At 55.6% G+C, this 18,255-nt stretch overlaps 2 protein-coding genes and 2 long non-coding RNA genes across 5 annotated transcripts; all 4 read left to right on the forward strand.

Moving 5' to 3' along the window:
• The first annotated feature begins 503 nt into the window (after nt 1-503).
• LOC125318856 (serine/threonine-protein kinase PAK 3-like) lies at nt 504-8,693 on the forward strand. 2 transcript variants are annotated; one of them, XM_048289773.1, is made up of 12 exons: nt 504-1,159; nt 2,563-2,600; nt 3,053-3,175; nt 3,965-4,112; nt 4,813-4,876; nt 5,484-5,532; nt 5,831-5,943; nt 6,200-6,317; nt 7,061-7,160; nt 7,442-7,638; nt 7,731-7,868; nt 8,111-8,693. In XM_048289773.1, exons 1-12 carry the CDS (start codon nt 979-981, stop codon nt 8,210-8,212), a joined length of 1,371 nt encoding a protein of 456 aa, XP_048145730.1. In that variant the 5' UTR covers nt 504-978; the 3' UTR covers nt 8,213-8,693. The 2 variants fall into 2 exon arrangements, with proteins under 2 accessions (XP_048145730.1, XP_048145731.1); XM_048289774.1 differs by lacking the exon at nt 504-1,159 and adding an exon at nt 1,352-1,580.
• Nucleotides 8,694-10,399: 1,706 nt separating this feature from the next.
• On the forward strand, nt 10,400-12,192 carry LOC125318865. The gene is made up of 3 exons (XR_007200531.1): nt 10,400-10,628; nt 11,608-11,645; nt 12,098-12,192. It is a non-coding gene; the product is annotated as an uncharacterized LOC125318865 (long non-coding RNA).
• Nucleotides 12,193-12,805: 613 nt separating this feature from the next.
• Nucleotides 12,806-16,751, forward strand: LOC125318748 (serine/threonine-protein kinase PAK 3-like). The gene is made up of 8 exons (XM_048289679.1): nt 12,806-13,157; nt 13,858-13,921; nt 14,529-14,577; nt 14,876-14,988; nt 15,245-15,362; nt 16,106-16,205; nt 16,487-16,688; nt 16,748-16,751. Exons 1-8 carry the CDS (start codon nt 12,821-12,823, stop codon nt 16,749-16,751), a joined length of 987 nt encoding a protein of 328 aa, XP_048145636.1. The 5' UTR covers nt 12,806-12,820.
• Nucleotides 16,752-16,770: 19 nt separating this feature from the next.
• LOC125318866 lies at nt 16,771-17,738 on the forward strand. Its single transcript, XR_007200532.1, has 2 exons — nt 16,771-16,913; nt 17,156-17,738. It is a non-coding gene; the product is annotated as an uncharacterized LOC125318866 (long non-coding RNA).
• The last annotated feature ends 517 nt before the right edge of the window (nt 17,739-18,255 follow it).

Raw genomic sequence — 18,255 nt, forward strand, 5'->3', positions numbered from 1 at the left:
TCCCCCAAACGCTTCCCTCTCTGGTCCTTTTGGGGCACTTAACGCGCTCTGCTCAAGGGAGTCCGAGGGCCTACACTCGGCTTTCCCTGCTAAGGTGTCATTCTTCCTTCTGTAAGCTCCACAACTGGCTGGTTGATGTGAGCTGTCTAGGAGATGGGGAAAACGAGACGCTTTCAAATTGGGGGAATTATCCTGGTAAATTACTGCAGTTTTTCAGCAACAGAATTTCAAGGTGCAGCTGGGCCTTTCAGCCATTGCATCGATTTTCAAATGCCACCCGCAGCATGCGAAGTGTGAAGAGCCCAGTGTGAAGCTCCTCAAAGACACTGCAGCACTTGTCCACCAGCAGACAGGACGTGTCTGTGCTGAGTCACCAGAAAAGCAAGCTAAGCCCAGAGCCGTTATTGCACGGGCAAGCAGAGTTGGTTTCCAGAGGAGCTGCATGCACTCGTTTCCCTCTCCCACTCAGTACTTTCTCTCCTCTTTCGAGCTGGCTCCTGGCTTTAACTGGAGCTTTTGACAGAGAAGGGAATGACTGCATCTCATTTTCATTGGGATGTGGCCGTCCAAATGTCTGCAAGGAATCTTACAGGGAGCACGGAGCCTGGGCAAACATCTGTGAGGCTGCAGCTTTTGACTGTTTGAAACAGGCCTTCTTTGGGCTCGGCACCTGCAGGCCACCGCACAGCGGTAGCCGGAAGGCTGCTGCCAGAGCTGCAACACAACAAAAGCGTGGCAGCCCAAGAATCCGCGCGCAGCTCTTCTGCACGTTGTCCAACGTTAAGGTGCCAAAGAAAGAGCAAGCAGGAAGAGAGGAGCTTTGTGTCAGGAGACAAGCCAACATCTCCCTGTCAGAAAGGGAGGTCAGGCTCCAAACTGAGTCAGAGCAAAGGTCAGCATGCACCTACGTGCTCAAGAAGCAACTGCGCACTGCAATACTCCTGGAAACTGATTTCCTTGGCTTCTTTTGTCCCCTAAATGTCATCAAAGCAGTTAGGGCTTTCAGAAGCAACAAAGATGCCAGCAGGAACAAGCACACTTGCTTTTAGTCAAAGCCTTGGGGAGGAAAAGTCACGTTTGCTTGGATTTCTTGGGGCCCTGCTGGATCGGTGCATTTTCGGAGTTACCCCGGGATGCCTTGAGCACTGGCTTATGGACGGTAAGGATTTTTTCTCCTGCTTTACGACTGAGGAGATCTTCCCAGGCTTTTCTTTTGCGTCAGCTGTACAGAAGATTTTGGTTGCTGGGCGTAACTATGCCAACAGACCCAGAGCGGCTGCTATTGTGACGTCAAGGGAGCCGGGCCGCATCACAGTGCTGTCGATGCAACGTTGTCCCGGTGCGCGCGAGGCCTCGTTGTCCAGAGCAGCTCTTTGGCTTGCTCGCTGCAGGAGGACCCTCGTGACTGAGGCGTTCTCAGCAGACGGCCTGCACCCCGAGAGGAGCCTTGGTTTTTCCCCCGGGTGGCATTCAGTGTGCAAACCCGCACAGCACTGCTAGAATGATCGGGCAAGTCTGTGCCGCGGTTTGCACGGTTTTTTCTGTGGCGTATTCCGGCTACTTCCTGACCCACCTGACTCGTAAGTAAAGGTTTATCCTGGGGGTAGCCATCACACGGCGTTTGCTTCACTTTGCTCTTTATGCTTGTTTGTAGTGATGAAGCTGACTTGGGAGCAAAAGTGCCATTAAGATGCCGCTCCTTTGCTAAAGCTCCTGCCAACAGCATCAGCTAAAAAGGGGGTGTCTGCACTCGCTGGCGGGTGCAGAGTATTTGCAACGTAACCTGCAGGGGCCGCGTTCCCTCCACGGGAGAGCGCGTGGCGTTGGACACTGTCATTTCCTCAGCTTGCTGCTTCAGCCGAGACAACCTGCAAATTGCAGGCTGGCAGGGAGTCTCACAAGTACTTCTAAAACTTGGCCAGGAGTGAGGGAAAGCACTTTTTTGCTCCAAATCCTGCCATTAGAGGCCTTGGCTCTCTGCTGTGACCCTTTACGGTGCGCCAAGAGAGCGATTCCCTGGGCGATGAAGTGCAAGCTCCTAACCGGTTAGGCTTTGCTCCTGAACCCAGGAGCTGTTCCTGGGCTGCTTTAGAAGAGAACCGCCACAGCTATGGGGCCCTTTGTGGAAGCTTTCCCGGGGTATCATTTGCAGCAAGTTGATGGGAATTAGTGTATGCAATTTATTTTTAAAAAATAAAAAACAAATAAAACAACAGCAACAACAACAACAACAACAACAACAACAAAAAACGAAAAGAAAGGTTGCAGGAAAGAGAAGAGGAAAAAGCTGCTTGAGCTGTTGGGCAGAACAGAAGCTCTGACTTAAAGGACACTTGGCATTTCTGTGATGGTGTTTCTATTTCTTCAGTGACAAAAGTAGAGAGAGCCTAGTATCGTGTCCTTGTTGTTCTCTTGCTTGCTGTGGGAAAAATCTTGTGTTGCTCCTGGAGGGATGCTGGGAAAGGAAAATGCTCTCTGTTGGGACTGACTTGTCCTGTGGGACTCCCCAGCCACAGGCACTTTTCTAATGGCATCTGGTTCCTTTTCCCTTGCTCGCTGCAGGTCACCTCACACGCGGATGGAGACACGCCCGTCCTTTGGTGAGTGGCAAAGGAACCTCTGACCTTGCTGGCATGTAAGAATTGTGCAGCAAGCTGTGAGCTTGGCCTGTTGCGGTAGAGTGTAGAGTGCCAGCCTGAGAGGCGGAAAGAAAGCCCAAGTCGGTGCTGGCATCAGCAGCAGCAAAGGGAGCACTGGCTCTTTCCTAATTTTCCATTGAAGAGCCTTTCAAGAGATGAAAGGCAAGTGTGGCAGGCCAAAGGTGTCTTGCTGATTCTAGCCAGGGTGGAAGATCAAATGCACAGCAAGACGGAGCACCACCTAATTTGCCCATCTTAAGAGGGTGAATTTCACGACTCAGAATCCCACTTTGATCAAAGTTTCTGATTTCCCCTTAGTCTGGGTGAAAAGAAACCAGCTTCCGGAGCTGACAAGAAAGCAGCTCCTGAAGGACTGGCTGCTCCCTGTCCCTCTCACTGCTGTCTGTCTGCAGGGCTCACCAGCAGGGTCAGCACCTCCTCTGGCTCCCTCTCTTGCTGAGGAAGAGGCTGAAGAGGAGCCAAATGACAAGAAGCCTCCATCTGTTGTCCATCCACAGCCTGAACGTGCAGAGCCAGTAAGTGGCACCTGTGCTTGGCACTGCCTTTGGTGCAGGGCCGAGCTTCAAGTTTCTGACGAGCCAGCCCTTGCCGCTCGTGCCTGAAGATGCTGGGGGCTGTGTGCCTGCCATGACGTAGTGCTGCTTCAGCCAGGCCAGGGACCCCTGGCAAATGGCTTCTGAACTTTCACATTTGAGCGCCATTTTGCCGGGACGCTGAGAGGGCCTGAGAAAGTCTCTTGGGATCAGATGAGAGGCAGCATTGTGCCTTTAAATTGTTGCCAGCGTAGAAGCGAGCCCCTTGGTGCACGGTGTCCCTGCAGGCTCCCCGTGGTCAGCGGCCAGAGACGGTCCAAAGACGCAGTTGACAGCCTTGCAGGATACTTAGGAGACACTGGCCCCTGGGAGGGACCAATTAGCTTCAGGCACAACGTAGACCAGACTGGCCTTCTGGTCAGACACGACCATGCCCACTCGAGGGTGACTTCATTGCCCAGGGGAGCACAGCAGGAGGAAAGCAACGGGGCTCTGGGGCCCTGCTCCCACCTCTTTCTGTATCTTTGCAACCTCGTCAATACCTTGTTGCAGTCGTCTTGCAGAAAATCGATAAAATGTAGCATGAGCCTGGCCATGTGCTGCTGTAGCACAGCAGCCTTCGGGGTTTGCCCGTTGCCTTTGAGAAGGGCACATGCAAAACCCCCCCAGCCAAAGAGGCCTGGCGGTGGCCGACAGCCTTCCTTTGGCCGTGTGCTCTGTGGGGTATCTGTGCCAACCACCTTTCTGACGGGCAATCCTTTCTTGTCCCAGCTCTCTCTTGACGCGCGCTCTGCCGTTCAACGTGCCGCTGCACCGGCGCGGTCTGCAGCAGCCAGCACTCCCCCACATGCCAGCACTTCGTCCAGCAGCCCAGCCCAGCAGCTGGAGATGAGAGAGGAGCAGAGCCTGAGGAGACTGAGTACGTCTGGTGTATTTCCGGTCTGCCAGAGCGGCGTGTTTTCTGTGCGTCTCTGTATTGGCTGCGCCAGAAGTTCCTCCTCGCTTTAGTGTCACAGAGGCATTTAGGCCTCCCTCCAAGAGCCGGTTGCTGTGCTTTGAGGCAGCAAGAGAGCGCTCGGCGTGTTCCCGCTGCCTCCGAGGGCAGCTGGCACTGGCTTGGCTTTGCCTGGGCTGCCCTCTGTGCCAAAGACAAAAGCAGAGGTTGTTTCTGTTGAGCAGAAGGCTGGCACCTAGCGGGTGACTGGGCCCCAGGGAGCTCTCGGGCCCCAGCTATTCTCCGCTGCTGCCATTTCTACGACTGTTCTCACTCCTCCTCTCACTGGTGCACGTTGTTCTCCTAAGTGGCCCTGCCGGTGGCGGCAGGTGCCAGTGCAGAGGCTGCGGAGGCCCTTCCTTAGCTCTGAGGGCCCAGTTCCCAAAGGCCCATCGTTCTGGGTTATCACATGAGCTGCTGTGCTTGAAAGCCGTGAAGTCCTTCTTGGAAAGGCCAGCTGCTGAAAGGTGGAGAAGATGGCCCTCCCGCTCGCTGTTCTCAGCGGCTGGAAGCCAAGTGACTGCAAAGGGCACAGAGCTCCCGACAGTGGGGCTGCATCTTGGATCGTCTGGGGAGCGGCATCTCCCTTTCAAAGTGAGCACCTTGCACTGCTTTTGTCTTTCAGGGAGCATTGTGAGTCTGGGCGAGCCGAGGAGGAAATACTCGGCGTTTGAAGAACTCGGACGAGGGTAAGTCTGACGCCTGCTCCTTACGCAAAACCGTGGGCCCAGTCTCTGGCCGGTGTAGCGTCAAGCGTGACATCAGGCAAGCTGCGAACACGGTCAGACTCTGGCTTTACCTTCCTGCCACCTCTCAGGACTGCTCAGTCACAGCAGTCAGAAGGCATCATCAAAGACAACCTGGTGCTGGCAAGGTCTGCCTTGCTTGCAGCAAGGAGCAGGGCCTGGAAGATGTCCCGCCCCTGCCGCAGTATGCCGGCCTACCAGAGCACCTTGTCACCCGAGAGCTGGCAGATAACACTTCTCCAAGGCAGAGTTTTCCAAGTTCTTCTTCTCCAGTTTTTCCAAAGGGTCCCCCTTAGGCTGGGAACGGAACCGATCGGGCGTGTGCCTTGGAGATTTGTAGCAGCCCTTGGTGTTCACATTGGGCCTCCGTTTTCTCCCGGACACCCTGCATGGCAGAGGGCTGCTGGGCTGTTGTGCTAATGGCGGGGGAGGCGCCGCAGCTGGGCGTTTTCCAAATGCTCCAGGCAGCCTGGGGAGATCTCCTGCCTAGGCTGGCTTTCACCGCCAGGGACTAAAGGGCTTTCTTTTTCTGCTGCTGTTTTCTTTCTAGGGGTTTTGGAGCTGTTTATAAAGCCCTCGACGCCAGCACAGGACAACAGGTAAAGTGTCAATGCCCCCAGCAGATTTTGCAGCTCTGGAGCGCTTTCGCCGCGGCTGCGAGCCTTGGCTGGAGCTTTGGGTGGCCGCTCCATCTCTGCGGCAGAGGCTGCTCCTCTGAAGCACGGACTAGGCTCAGCAGCCTGCAGACGGCATTTGGGACGGGCTTTGGTCCTTCTCCTAAGCTCTGCCCTCTGGCACAGCTGGGCTGCGTCATTGCACAAGCACTCGCTGCGTGTTCCTGGGCATCTCGTGCGACGAGCGCCTTCTCAAGTCAACGGTCTCTCAATGTCCTTTTAGGTGGCCATCAAGAAAATGGCGCTTCAAGAGGAGATGTCCGAGGAGCTGGCTGTCAATGAAATCGTGGTCATGAGGGACAGTAGGAACCCCAATATTGTTACCTACTTAGACAGGTGGGGCTATTCTCATGTCAACGTTCCTTTAGGATACTGCAAGCCCAAAGTGGCAAACCCCTTTGGTTGCTGGCAGAAAATGGAGCTGTTTAGGATTTCTCTCCTCCAGTGCAGGGGAGGAGGTTGCACTTGGTCTGCAATAATCTCTTCTGGCATATGCAGCTTGGAGAGCACTTCCAAAAAGCTGGGTCAGCCCCTCGGGTGACTGGGCTGTGCCCAGGTCCTCTCTCTCCATGCCGGGCTTTTCTTCTTTCAGCTACCTGGTCGACGGGGAGCTCTGGCTGGCGATGGAGTTCATGGACGGCGGCACGTTGTATGATGTACTCGGGGCAGTGTACCTCGAGGAAGGACAGATAGGCGCTGTCTGTCGGGAGGTGAGGGATGCCACTTGTGCTTCCCCTGGCCTGCACAGGATGGCCCTTGTCAACTGGTGGTTAAGAACAGCAGAGATTTCTTGCTCACGGCCTTGCTTTGCTGTTGCTGTCACGACACGGAGAAGAAAGAGCACCTGAAGCCAACTGCCTGCCAGTGTCCCCGCACTTCCTAGGCTCCGTTCTCGCACTCTTACGTACTGCCGTTGTGCTCCGGCGCTCGTGCTCGCTGCCTCACTGGCTCGCTCGCTGTGTCGCACTTGTTTCCTCTTGCCAGCTTTGCCTGGAGCCTGTCTGTGTATCCTGCATTCCTTGCCGCTCCAAGCCTGCACGCTGGTGGCAGAATTTCAAGCTAAGGGCAAAGGAGATGCCCTCAGCTTCAAAGGACAGCAGTGCAGCCCAGATGGCGTGGGATTCTGGAACTGGTCTAACGTGCTGCTTCCTCCTCTGCTGCCACAAGGCTACCAAGAAAATCTTTGCCATGACGCCCCCCAGCCAAAGGGCACGTGCTACGTACCGAAGGGAGGAGGGGCTTTTGGAAGCTCAGATGTGCCTTTGCTTGGAAAGATGGAACACTCGTCTAAGAGTGTTGAAGCAGCAAGCTCTTCCTCTTGACAGCACTAGGATGCTGCGCCCTGGCTCACTAGTCCCTGAGAAAGCTGCCACTCTCGTCGAGCCCGTTCCTTTCTTGCAGGATGCAATCAGGTCCTGAACCTTCACCTTTCCCTTTCTCCTCTCTCGCTCAGTGCCTGCAAGGACTGCATTTCCTTCATTCCCGCCGAGTCATCCACAGAGACGTCAAAAGCTGCAACATTCTTGTGAGCATGGACGGATCTGTGAAATTGGGTGGGTATCCTTGGTGCGGCGCAGCGTTGCCGGGATGCGCTCTGGGGCTGCTCTGGGGTAACTGCCAGTTCTCCAGAAGGGCTGCTTGGCCAGCGCGTGAAACGTGAGGGCATTTTTGAAGTGGCCAGTGCCTTATCTCCCTGGCTGCAGCCCCGCGGAAGCAGAGCACTGATGCTTTTCCGGCTAGATTCACCGTGGCCTTGTCAGGCTTTGAGCGGGCAATCCTTTGGCTGGGTTTGCCAGTTGTAGCTGGCTTTGACAGGGTTTGTTTTTCTCCGCAGCTGACTTTGGCCTCTGTGCTCAGCTCACCCCTGAGCGCGACAAGTGCAGCTCCAGCGTCGGCACTCCCAGCTGGATGGCGCCGGAAGTCGTGAGAGGAGAAGCCTACGGCCCCAAAGTGGACATCTGGTCACTGGGGATCGTGGGGCTGGAAATGGTGGAAGGGGAAGCTCCTTACCAGAGGGAACCCCGTCTCAGGGTAAGGTGCAGCTTAAAAGTGCGGCTCTGTGTGGAGAGAGCTGTTGTGGCTAGGAAAGGAGCAGGTAGAGTGTCCTCTTCCCTTTTTTGTAGGTTTTAGAACTGATAGAAAGGAACGGGGCCCCAAAACTGCAAAACCCCAGGCAGCACTCGGCTCTCCTGCGCGACTTTCTCCGCTGCTGCCTGCAGACAGATGAGGACAGGCGCTGGTCTGCCCAGGAACTCCTGAAGGTAAGAAAAAGCAAAGCGGCAAAAAGCCCTGCGAGCTGTGGACGCCTGCGTGAAGGGCCAAAGAGGACTGGGGGCCACGTGGGCCTGGGCGAGACAGGTCCGGGACCGGAAGGCGGAGGGGCAGATGGTGCCCTCGGTCCTCTTTGTGCGTCTTCCTGGTAGCAGAGGAACCCTGCTTGAGCCTGTTGGACGCGATCTTGGGAAGTAATGGTTCTTTTTGGTTTTGTTTTTCCTTTGGGCAGCATCCTTTTGTGACCTCAGGCGATCCTGCCTCCAGCCTGGCTGCTCTGATCATCTCAGCCAAGCAAGTGCAGGAAGACTGGAGAGGAGACGCTTGCGCCTGAGGAGGCCTTGCTGCCCCGCCAGCTCAGAGGAGCGACGAGGGGATGTACCGTGTTTAGGAGAAGATTCGGCGGCCATCCCCTGAGTTTTAGAATGAGCTGTTCCGTAGTTAGGAAGTTTATAGTTTTGAGATTTTCTTAGCTTAGCTGGTTTCAGTTAGGACTCTAGACCCCAGAAAGCTTCATTAATGGAGCATTGTTTAGCTAAGAGTAGAGTATTGCTGATGTAGGGGAGCTGAGAATTATCCTTGAGGTAGAAATGGACGAATCGCCATACTGATGATTAAGCTATGAAAGAAAAAGCTGGGACTCAGCAGAACTGGACCAGGCATGAGCTGTCAGCCTGAACAGGTCACCAGGAGGACAGAATGATGAAGATGAAGACGAAGACGAAGATGAAGATGAAGATGAAGAAGTAGCTGGAAGACCCTTGGTTTCAGCCCTTGGTTTCAGCAGGACTGGCAATAAAAAACTGTAAAACCTCCAGAGCCCTGGAAGATTCCCTTCCTTGCCACGCTGTGCCTAAGCTGGACAGCGCCTTCGAAGCCGTGCGCTCTGGACGGGCTGTCCCGTTGATGGCTTTGCGCTGCTTCCCAGCGGCCCAAGGCTCTCCCCCCTCGCAGAGGGGCCCTGCCCGGCCCCCCGCGCCCCGTGGCCTCTGCCGCCCCGCCCGCCCTGCGCAGATGTTGCCCCCCCCCCCCACCCGCCCCCCGTGCCCTGGCATCCCCCAGCGCCAGCCGCCCCTCACGGCGGGGCAGGAGGAGGGAGCAGGCCCCGCTTGTTCCCCTTTCCTGGCGCTCACGGGGCATCGAAGAGCCAAGGAGGGCTGAAACGGCACGTCCCCCAAACGCTTCCCTCTCTGGTCCTTTTGGGGCACTTAACGCGCTCTGCTCAAGGGAGTCCGAGGGCCTACACTCGGCTTTCCCTGCTAAGGTGTCATTCTTCCTTCTGTAAGCTCCACAACTGGCTGGTTGATGTGAGCTGTCTAGGAGATGGGGAAAACGAGACGCTTTCAAATTGGGGGAATTATCCTGGTAAATTACTGCAGTTTTTCAGCAACAGAATTTCAAGGTGCAGCTGGGCCTTTCAGCCATTGCATCGATTTTCAAATGCCACCCGCAGCATGCGAAGTGTGAAGAGCCCAGTGTGAAGCTCCTCAAAGACACTGCAGCACTTGTCCACCAGCAGACAGGACGTGTCTGTGCTGAGTCACCAGAAAAGCAAGCTAAGCCCGGAGCCGTTATTGCACGGGCAAGCAGAGTTGGTTTCCAGAGGAGCTGCATGCACTCGTTTCCCTCTCCCACTCAGTACTTTCTCTCCTCTTTCGAGCTGGCTCCTGGCTTTAACTGGAGCTTTTGACAGAGAAGGGAATGACTGCATCTCATTTTCATTGGGATGTGGCCGTCCAAATGTCTGCAAGGAATCTTACAGGGAGCACGGAGCCTGGGCAAACATCTGTGAGGCTGCAGCTTTTGACTGTTTGAAACAGGCCTTCTTTGGGCTCGGCACCTGCAGGCCACCGCACAGCGGTAGCCGGAAGGCTGCTGCCAGAGCTGCAACACAACAAAAGCGTGGCAGCCCAAGAATCCGCGCGCAGCTCTTCTGCACGTTGTCCAACGTTAAGGTGCCAAAGAAAGAGCAAGCAGGAAGAGAGGAGCTTTGTGTCAGGAGACAAGCCAACATCTCCCTGTCAGAAAGGGAGGTCAGGCTCCAAACTGAGTCAGAGCAAAGGTCAGCATGCACCTACGTGCTCAAGAAGCAACTGCGCACTGCAATACTCCTGGAAACTGATTTCCTTGGCTTCTTTTGTCCCCTAAATGTCATCAAAGCAGTTAGGGCTTTCAGAAGCAACAAAGATGCCAGCAGGAACAAGCACACTTGCTTTTAGTCAAAGCCTTGGGGAGGAAAAGTCACGTTTGCTTGGATTTCTTGGGGCCCTGCTGGATCGGTGCATTTTCGGAGTTACCCCGGGATGCCTTGAGCACTGGCTTATGGACGGTAAGGATTTTTTCTCCTGCTTTACGACTGAGGAGATCTTCCCAGGCTTTTCTTTTGCGTCAGCTGTACAGAAGATTTTGGTTGCTGGGCGTAACTATGCCAACAGACCCAGAGCGGCTGCTATTGTGACGTCAAGGGAGCCGGGCCGCATCACAGTGCTGTCGATGCAACGTTGTCCCGGTGCGCGCGAGGCCTCGTTGTCCAGAGCAGCTCTTTGGCTTGCTCGCTGCAGGAGGACCCTCGTGACTGAGGCGTTCTCAGCAGACGGCCTGCACCCCGAGAGGAGCCTTGGTTTTTCCCCCGGGTGGCATTCAGTGTGCAAACCCGCACAGCACTGCTAGAATGATCGGGCAAGTCTGTGCCGCGGTTTGCACGGTTTTTTCTGTGGCGTATTCCGGCTACTTCCTGACCCACCTGACTCGTAAGTAAAGGTTTATCCCGGGGGTAGCCATCACACGGCGTTTGCTTCACTTTGCTCTTTATGCTTGTTTGTAGTGATGAAGCTGACTTGGGAGCAAAAGTGCCATTAAGATGCCGCTCCTTTGCTAAAGCTCCTGCCAACAGCATCAGCTAAAAAGGGGGTGTCTGCACTCGCTGGCGGGTGCAGAGTATTTGCAACGTAACCTGCAGGGGCCGCGTTCCCTCCACGGGAGAGCGTGTGGCGTTGGACACTGTCATTTCCTCAGCTTGCTGCTTCAGCCGAGACAACCTGCAAATTGCAGGCTGGCAGGGAGTCTCACAAGTACTTCTAAAACTTGGCCAGGAGTGAGGGAAAGCACTTTTTTGCTCCAAATCCTGCCATTAGAGGCCTTGGCTCTCTGCTGTGACCCTTTGCGGTGCGCCAAGAGAGCGATTCCCTGGGCGATGAAGTGCAAGCTCCTAACCGGTTAGGCTTTGCTCCTGAACCCAGGAGCTGTTCCTGGGCTGCTTTAGAAGAGAACCGCCACAGCTATGGGGCCCTTTGTGGAAGCTTTCCCGGGGTATCATTTGCAGCAAGTTGATGGGAATTAGTGTATGCAATTTATTTTTAAAAAATAAAAAACAAATAAAACAACAGCAACAACAACAACAACAACAACAACAAAAAACGAAAAGAAAGGTTGCAGGAAAGAGAAGAGGAAAAAGCTGCTTGAGCTGTTGGGCAGAACAGAAGCTCTGACTTAAAGGACACTTGGCATTTCTGTGATGGTGTTTCTATTTCTTCAGTGACAAAAGTAGAGAGAGCCTAGTATCGTGTCCTTGTTGTTCTCTTGCTTGCTGTGGGAAAAATCTTGTGTTGCTCCTGGAGGGATGCTGGGAAAGGAAAATGCTCTCTGTTGGGACTGACTTGTCCTGTGGGACTCCCCAGCCACAGGCACTTTTCTAATGGCATCTGGTTCCTTTTCCCTTGCTCGCTGCAGGTCACCTCACACGCGGATGGAGACACGCCCGTCCTTTGGTGAGTGGCAAAGGAACCTCTGACCTTGCTGGCATGTAAGAATTGTGCAGCAAGCTGTGAGCTTGGCCTGTTGCGGTAGAGTGTAGAGTGCCAGCCTGAGAGGCGGAAAGAAAGCCCAAGTCGGTGCTGGCATCAGCAGCAGCAAAGGGAGCACTGGCTCTTTCCTAATTTTCCATTGAAGAGCCTTTCAAGAGATGAAAGGCAAGTGTGGCAGGCCAAAGGTGTCTTGCTGATTCTAGCCAGGGTGGAAGATCAAATGCACAGCAAGACGGAGCACCACCTAATTTGCCCATCTTAAGAGGGTGAATTTCACGACTCAGAATCCCACTTTGATCAAAGTTTCTGATTTCCCCTTAGTCTGGGTGAAAAGAAACCAGCTTCCGGAGCTGACAAGAAAGCAGCTCCTGAAGGACTGGCTGCTCCCTGTCCCTCTCACTGCTGTCTGTCTGCAGGGCTCACCAGCAGGGTCAGCACCTCCTCTGGCTCCCTCTCTTGCTGAGGAAGAGGCTGAAGAGGAGCCAAATGACAAGAAGCCTCCATCTGTTGTCCATCCACAGCCTCAACGTGCAGAGCCAGTAAGTGGCACCTGTGCTTGGCACTGCCTTTGGTGCAGGGCCGAGCTTCAAGTTTCTGACGAGCCAGCCCTTGCCGCTCGTGCCTGAAGATGCTGGGGGCTGTGTGCCTGCCATGACGTAGTGCTGCTTCAGCCAGGCCAGGGACCCCTGGCAAATGGCTTCTGAACTTTCACATTTGAGCGCCATTTTGCCGGGACGCTGAGAGGGCCTGAGAAAGTCTCTTGGGATCAGATGAGAGGCAGCATTGTGCCTTTAAATTGTTGCCAGCGTAGAAGCGAGCCCCTTGGTGCACGGTGTCCCTGCAGGCTCCCCGTGGTCAGCGGCCAGAGACGGTCCAAAGACGCAGTTGACAGCCTTGCAGGATACTTAGGAGACACTGGCCCCTGGGAGGGACCAATTAGCTTCAGGCACAACGTAGACCAGACTGGCCTTCTGGTCAGACACGACCATGCCCACTCGAGGGTGACTTCATTGCCCAGGGGAGCACAGCAGGAGGAAAGCAACGGGGCTCTGGGGCCCTGCTCCCACCTCTTTCTGTATCTTTGCAACCTCGTCAATACCTTGTTGCAGTCGTCTTGCAGAAAATCGATAAAATGTAGCATGAGCCTGGCCATGTGCTGCTGTAGCACAGCAGCCTTCGGGGTTTGCCCGTTGCCTTTGAGAAGGGCACATGCAAAACCCCCCCAGCCAAAGAGGCCTGGCGGTGGCCGACAGCCTTCCTTTGGCCGTGTGCTCTGTGGGGTATCTGTGCCAACCACCTTTCTGACGGGCAATCCTTTCTTGTCCCAGCTCTCTCTTGACGCGCGCTCTGCCGTTCAACGTGCCGCTGCACCGGCGCGGTCTGCAGCAGCCAGCACTCCCCCACATGCCAGCACTTCGTCCAGCAGCCCAGCCCAGCAGCTGGAGATGAGAGAGGAGCAGAGCCTGAGGAGACTGAGTACGTCTGGTGTATTTCCGGTCTGCCAGAGCGGCGTGTTTTCTGTGCGTCTCTGTATTGGCTGCGCCAGAAGTTCCTCCTCGCTTTAGTGTCACAGAGGCATTTAGGCCTCCCTCCAAGAGCCGGTTGCTGTGCTTTGAGGCAGCAAGAGAGCGCTCGGCGTGTTCCCGCTGCCTCCGAGGGCAGCTGGCACTGGCTTGGCTTTGCCTGGGCTGCCCTCTGTGCCAAAGACAAAAGCAGAGGTTGTTTCTGTTGAGCAGAAGGCTGGCACCTAGCGGGTGACTGGGCCCCAGGGAGCTCTCGGGCCCCAGCTATTCTCCGCTGCTGCCATTTCTACGACTGTTCTCACTCCTCCTCTCACTGGTGCACGTTGTTCTCCTAAGTGGCCCTGCCGGTGGCGGCAGGTGCCAGTGCAGAGGCTGCGGAGGCCCTTCCTTAGCTCTGAGGGCCCAGTTCCCAAAGGCCCATCGTTCTGGGTTATCACATGAGCTGCTGTGCTTGAAAGCCGTGAAGTCCTTCTTGGAAAGGCCAGCTGCTGAAAGGTGGAGAAGATGGCCCTCCCGCTCGCTGTTCTCAGCGGCTGGAAGCCAAGTGACTGCAAAGGGCACAGAGCTCCCGACAGTGGGGCTGCATCTTGGATCGTCTGGGGAGCGGCATCTCCCTTTCAAAGTGAGCACCTTGCACTGCTTTTGTCTTTCAGGGAGCATTGTGAGTCTGGGCGAGCCGAGGAGGAAATACTCGGCGTTTGAAGAACTCGGACGAGGGTAAGTCTGACGCCTGCTCCTTACGCAAAACCGTGGGCCCAGTCTCTGGCCGGTGTAGCGTCAAGCGTGACATCAGGCAAGCTGCGAACACGGTCAGACTCTGGCTTTACCTTCCTGCCACCTCTCAGGACTGCTCAGTCACAGCAGTCAGAAGGCATCATCAAAGACAACCTGGTGCTGGCAAGGTCTGCCTTGCTTGCAGCAAGGAGCAGGGCCTGGAAGATGTCCCACCCCTGCCGCAGTATGCCGGCCTACCAGAGCACCTTGTCACCCGAGAGCTGGCAGATAACACTTCTCCAAGGCAGAGTTTTCCAAGTTCTTCTTCTCCAGTTTTTCCAAAGGGTCCCCCTTAGGCTGGGAACGGAACCGATCGGGCGTGTGCCTTGGAGATTTGTAGCAGCCCTTGGTGTTCACATTGGGCCTCCGTTTTCTCCCGGACACCCTGCATGGCAGAGGGCTGCTGGGCTGTTGTGCTAATGGCGGGGGAGGCGCCGCAGCTGGGCGTTTTCCAAATGCTCCAGGCAGCCTGGGGAGATCTCCTGCCTAGGCTGGCTTTCACCGCCAGGGACTAAAGGGCTTTCTTTTTCTGCTGCTGTTTTCTTTCTAGGGGTTTTGGAGCTGTTTATAAAGCCCTCGACGCCAGCACAGGACAACAGGTAAAGTGTCAATGCCCCCAGCAGATTTTGCAGCTCTGGAGCGCTTTCGCCGCGGCTGCGAGCCTTGGCTGGAGCTTTGGGTGGCCGCTCCATCTCTGCGGCAGAGGCTGCTCCTCTGAAGCACGGACTAGGCTCAGCAGCCTGCAGACGGCATTTGGGACGGGCTTTGGTCCTTCTCCTAAGCTCTGCCCTCTGGCACAGCTGGGCTGCGTCATTGCACAAGCACTCGCTGCGTGTTCCTGGGCATCTCGTGCGACGAGCGCCTTCTCAAGTCAACGGTCTCTCAATGTCCTTTTAGGTGGCCATCAAGAAAATGGCGCTTCAAGAGGAGATGTCCGAGGAGCTGGCTGTCAATGAAATCGTGGTCATGAGGGACAGTAGGAACCCCAATATTGTTACCTACTTAGACAGGTGGGGCTATTCTCATGTCAACGTTCCTTTAGGATACTGCAAGCCCAAAGTGGCAAACCCCTTTGGTTGCTGGCAGAAAATGGAGCTGTTTAGGATTTCTCTCCTCCAGTGCAGGGGAGGAGGTTGCACTTGGTCTGCAATAATCTCTTCTGGCATATGCAGCTTGGAGAGCACTTCCAAAAAGCTGGGTCAGCCCCTCGGGTGACTGGGCTGTGCCCAGGTCCTCTCTCTCCATGCCGGGCTTTTCTTCTTTCAGCTACCTGGTCGACGGGGAGCTCTGGCTGGCGATGGAGTTCATGGACGGCGGCACGTTGTATGATGTACTCGGGGCAGTGTACCTCGAGGAAGGACAGATAGGCGCTGTCTGTCGGGAGGTGAGGGATGCCACTTGTGCTTCCCCTGGCCTGCACAGGATGGCCCTTGTCAACTGGTGGTTAAGAACAGCAGAGATTTCTTGCTCACGGCCTTGCTTTGCTGTTGCTGTCACGACACGGAGAAGAAAGAGCACCTGAAGCCAACTGCCTGCCAGTGTCCCCGCACTTCCTAGGCTCCGTTCTCGCACTCTTACGTACTGCCGTTGTGCTCCGGCGCTCGTGCTCGCTGCCTCACTGGCTCGCTCGCTGTGTCGCACTTGTTTCCTCTTGCCAGCTTTGCCTGGAGCCTGTCTGTGTATCCTGCATTCCTTGCCGCTCCAAGCCTGCACGCTGGTGGCAGAATTTCAAGCTAAGGGCAAAGGAGATGCCCTCAGCTTCAAAGGACAGCAGTGCAGCCCAGATGGCGTGGGATTCTGGAACTGGTCTAACGTGCTGCTTCCTCCTCTGCTGCCACAAGGCTACCAAGAAAATCTTTGCCATGACGCCCCCCAGCCAAAGGGCACGTGCTACGTACCGAAGGGAGGAGGGGCTTTTGGAAGCTCAGATGTGCCTTTGCTTGGAAAGATGGAACACTCGTCTAAGAGTGTTGAAGCAGCAAGCTCTTCCTCTTGACAGCACTAGGATGCTGCGCCCTGGCTCACTAGTCCCTGAGAAAGCTGCCACTCTCGTTGAGCCCGTTCCTTTCTTGCAGGATGCAATCAGGTCCTGAACCTTCACCTTTCCCTTTCTCCTCTCTCGCTCAGTGCCTGCAAGGACTGCATTTCCTTCATTCCCGCCGAGTCATCCACAGAGACGTCAAAAGCTGCAACATTCTTGTGAGCATGGACGGATCTGTGAAATTGGGTGGGTATCCTTGGTGCGGCGCAGCGTTGCCGGGATGCGCTCTGGGGCTGCTCTGGGGTAACTGCCAGTTCTCCAGAAGGGCTGCTTGGCCAGCGCGTGAAACGTGAGGGCATTTTTGAAGTGGCCAGTGCCTTATCTCCCTGGCTGCAGCCCCGCGGAAGCAGAGCACTGCTGCTTTTCCGGCTAGATTCACCGTGGCCTTGTCAGGCTTTGAGCGGGCAATCCTTTGGCTGGGTTTGCCAGTTGTAGCTGGCTTTGACAGGGTTTGTTTTTCTCCGCAGCTGACTTTGGCCTCTGTGCTCAGCTCACCCCTGAGCGCGACAAGTGCAGCTCCAGCGTCGGCACTCCCAGCTGGATGGCGCCGGAAGTCGTGAGAGGAGAAGCCTACGGCCCCAAAGTGGACATCTGGTCACTGGGGATCGTGGGGCTGGAAATGGTGGAAGGGGAAGCTCCTTACCAGAGGGAACCCCGTCTCAGGCTAAGGTGCAGCTTAAAAGTGCGGCTCTGTGTGGAGAGAGCTGTTGTGGCTAGGAAAGGAGCAGGTAGAGTGTCCTCTTCCCTTTTTTGTAGGTTTTAGAACTGATAGAAAGGAACGGGGCCCCAAAACTGCAAAACCCCAGGCAGCACTCGGCTCTCCTGCGCGACTTTCTCCGCTGCTGCCTGCAGACAGATGAGGACAGGCGCTGGTCTGCCCAGGAACTCCTGAAGGTAAGAAAAAGCAAAGCGGCAAAAAGCCCTGCGAGCTGTGGACGCCTGCGTGAAGGGCCAAAGAGGACTGGGGCCCACGTGGGCCTGGGCGAGACAGGTCCGGGACCGGAAGGCGGAGGGGCAGATGGTGCCCTCGGTCCTCTTTGTGCGTCTTCCTGGTAGCAGAGGAACCCTGCTTGAGCCTGTTGGACGCGATCTTGGGAAGTAATGGTTCTTTTTGGTTTTGTTTTTCCTTTGGGCAGCATCCTTTTGTGACCTCAGGCGATCCTGCCTCCAGCCTGGCTGCTCTGATCATCTCAGCCAAGCAAGTGCAGGAAGACTGGAGAGGAGACGCTTGCGCCTGAGGAGGCCTTGCTGCCCCGCCAGCTCAGAGGAGCGACGAGGGGATGTACCGTGTTTAGGAGAAGATTCGGCGGCCATCCCCTGAGTTTTAGAATGAGCTGTTCCGTAGTTAGGAAGTTTATAGTTTTGAGATTTTCTTAGCTTAGCTGGTTTCAGTTAGGACTCTAGACCCCAGAAAGCTTCATTAATGGAGCATTGTTTAGCTAAGAGTAGAGTATTGCTGATGTAGGGGAGCTGAGAATTATCCTTGAGGTAGAAATGGACGAATCGCCATACTGATGATTAAGCTATGAAAGAAAAAGCTGGGACTCAGCAGAACTGGACCAGGCATGAGCTGTCAGCCTGAACAGGTCACCAGGAGGACAGAATGATGAAGATGAAGACGAAGACGAAGATGAAGATGAAGATGAAGAAGTAGCTGGAAGACCCTTGGTTTCAGCCCTTGGTTTCAGCAGGACTGGCAATAAAAAACTGTAAAACCTCCAGAGCCCTGGAAGATTCCCTTCCTTGCCACGCTGTGCCTAAGCTGGACAGCGCCTTCGAAGCCGTGCGCTCTGGACGGGCTGTCCCGTTGATGGCTTTGCGCTGCTTCCCAGCGGCCCAAGGCTCTCCCCCCTCGCAGAGGGGCCCTGCCCCGCCCCCCGCGCCCCGTGGCCTCTGCCGCCCCGCCCGCCCTGCGCAGATGTTGCCCCCCCCCCCCACCCGCCCCCCGTGCCCTGGCATCCCCCAGCGCCAGCCGCCCCTCACGGCGCGGCAGGAGGAGGGAGCAGGCCCCGCTTGTTCCCCTTTCCTGGCGCTCACGGGGCATCGAAGAGCCAAGGAGGGCTGAAACGGCACGTCCCCCAAACGCTTCCCTCTCTGGTCCTTTTGGGGCACTTAACGCGCTCTGCTCAAGGGAGTCCGAGGGCCTACACTCGGCTTTCCCTGCTAAGGTGTCATTCTTCCTTCTGTAAGCTCCACAACTGGCTGGTTGATGTGAGCTGTCTAGGAGATGGGGAAA

This window comes from Corvus hawaiiensis, chromosome 31 (assembly GCF_020740725.1).
Source record: "Corvus hawaiiensis isolate bCorHaw1 chromosome 31, bCorHaw1.pri.cur, whole genome shotgun sequence".
In the NCBI taxonomy this organism is placed as follows: Eukaryota; Metazoa; Chordata; class Aves; order Passeriformes; family Corvidae; genus Corvus; species Corvus hawaiiensis.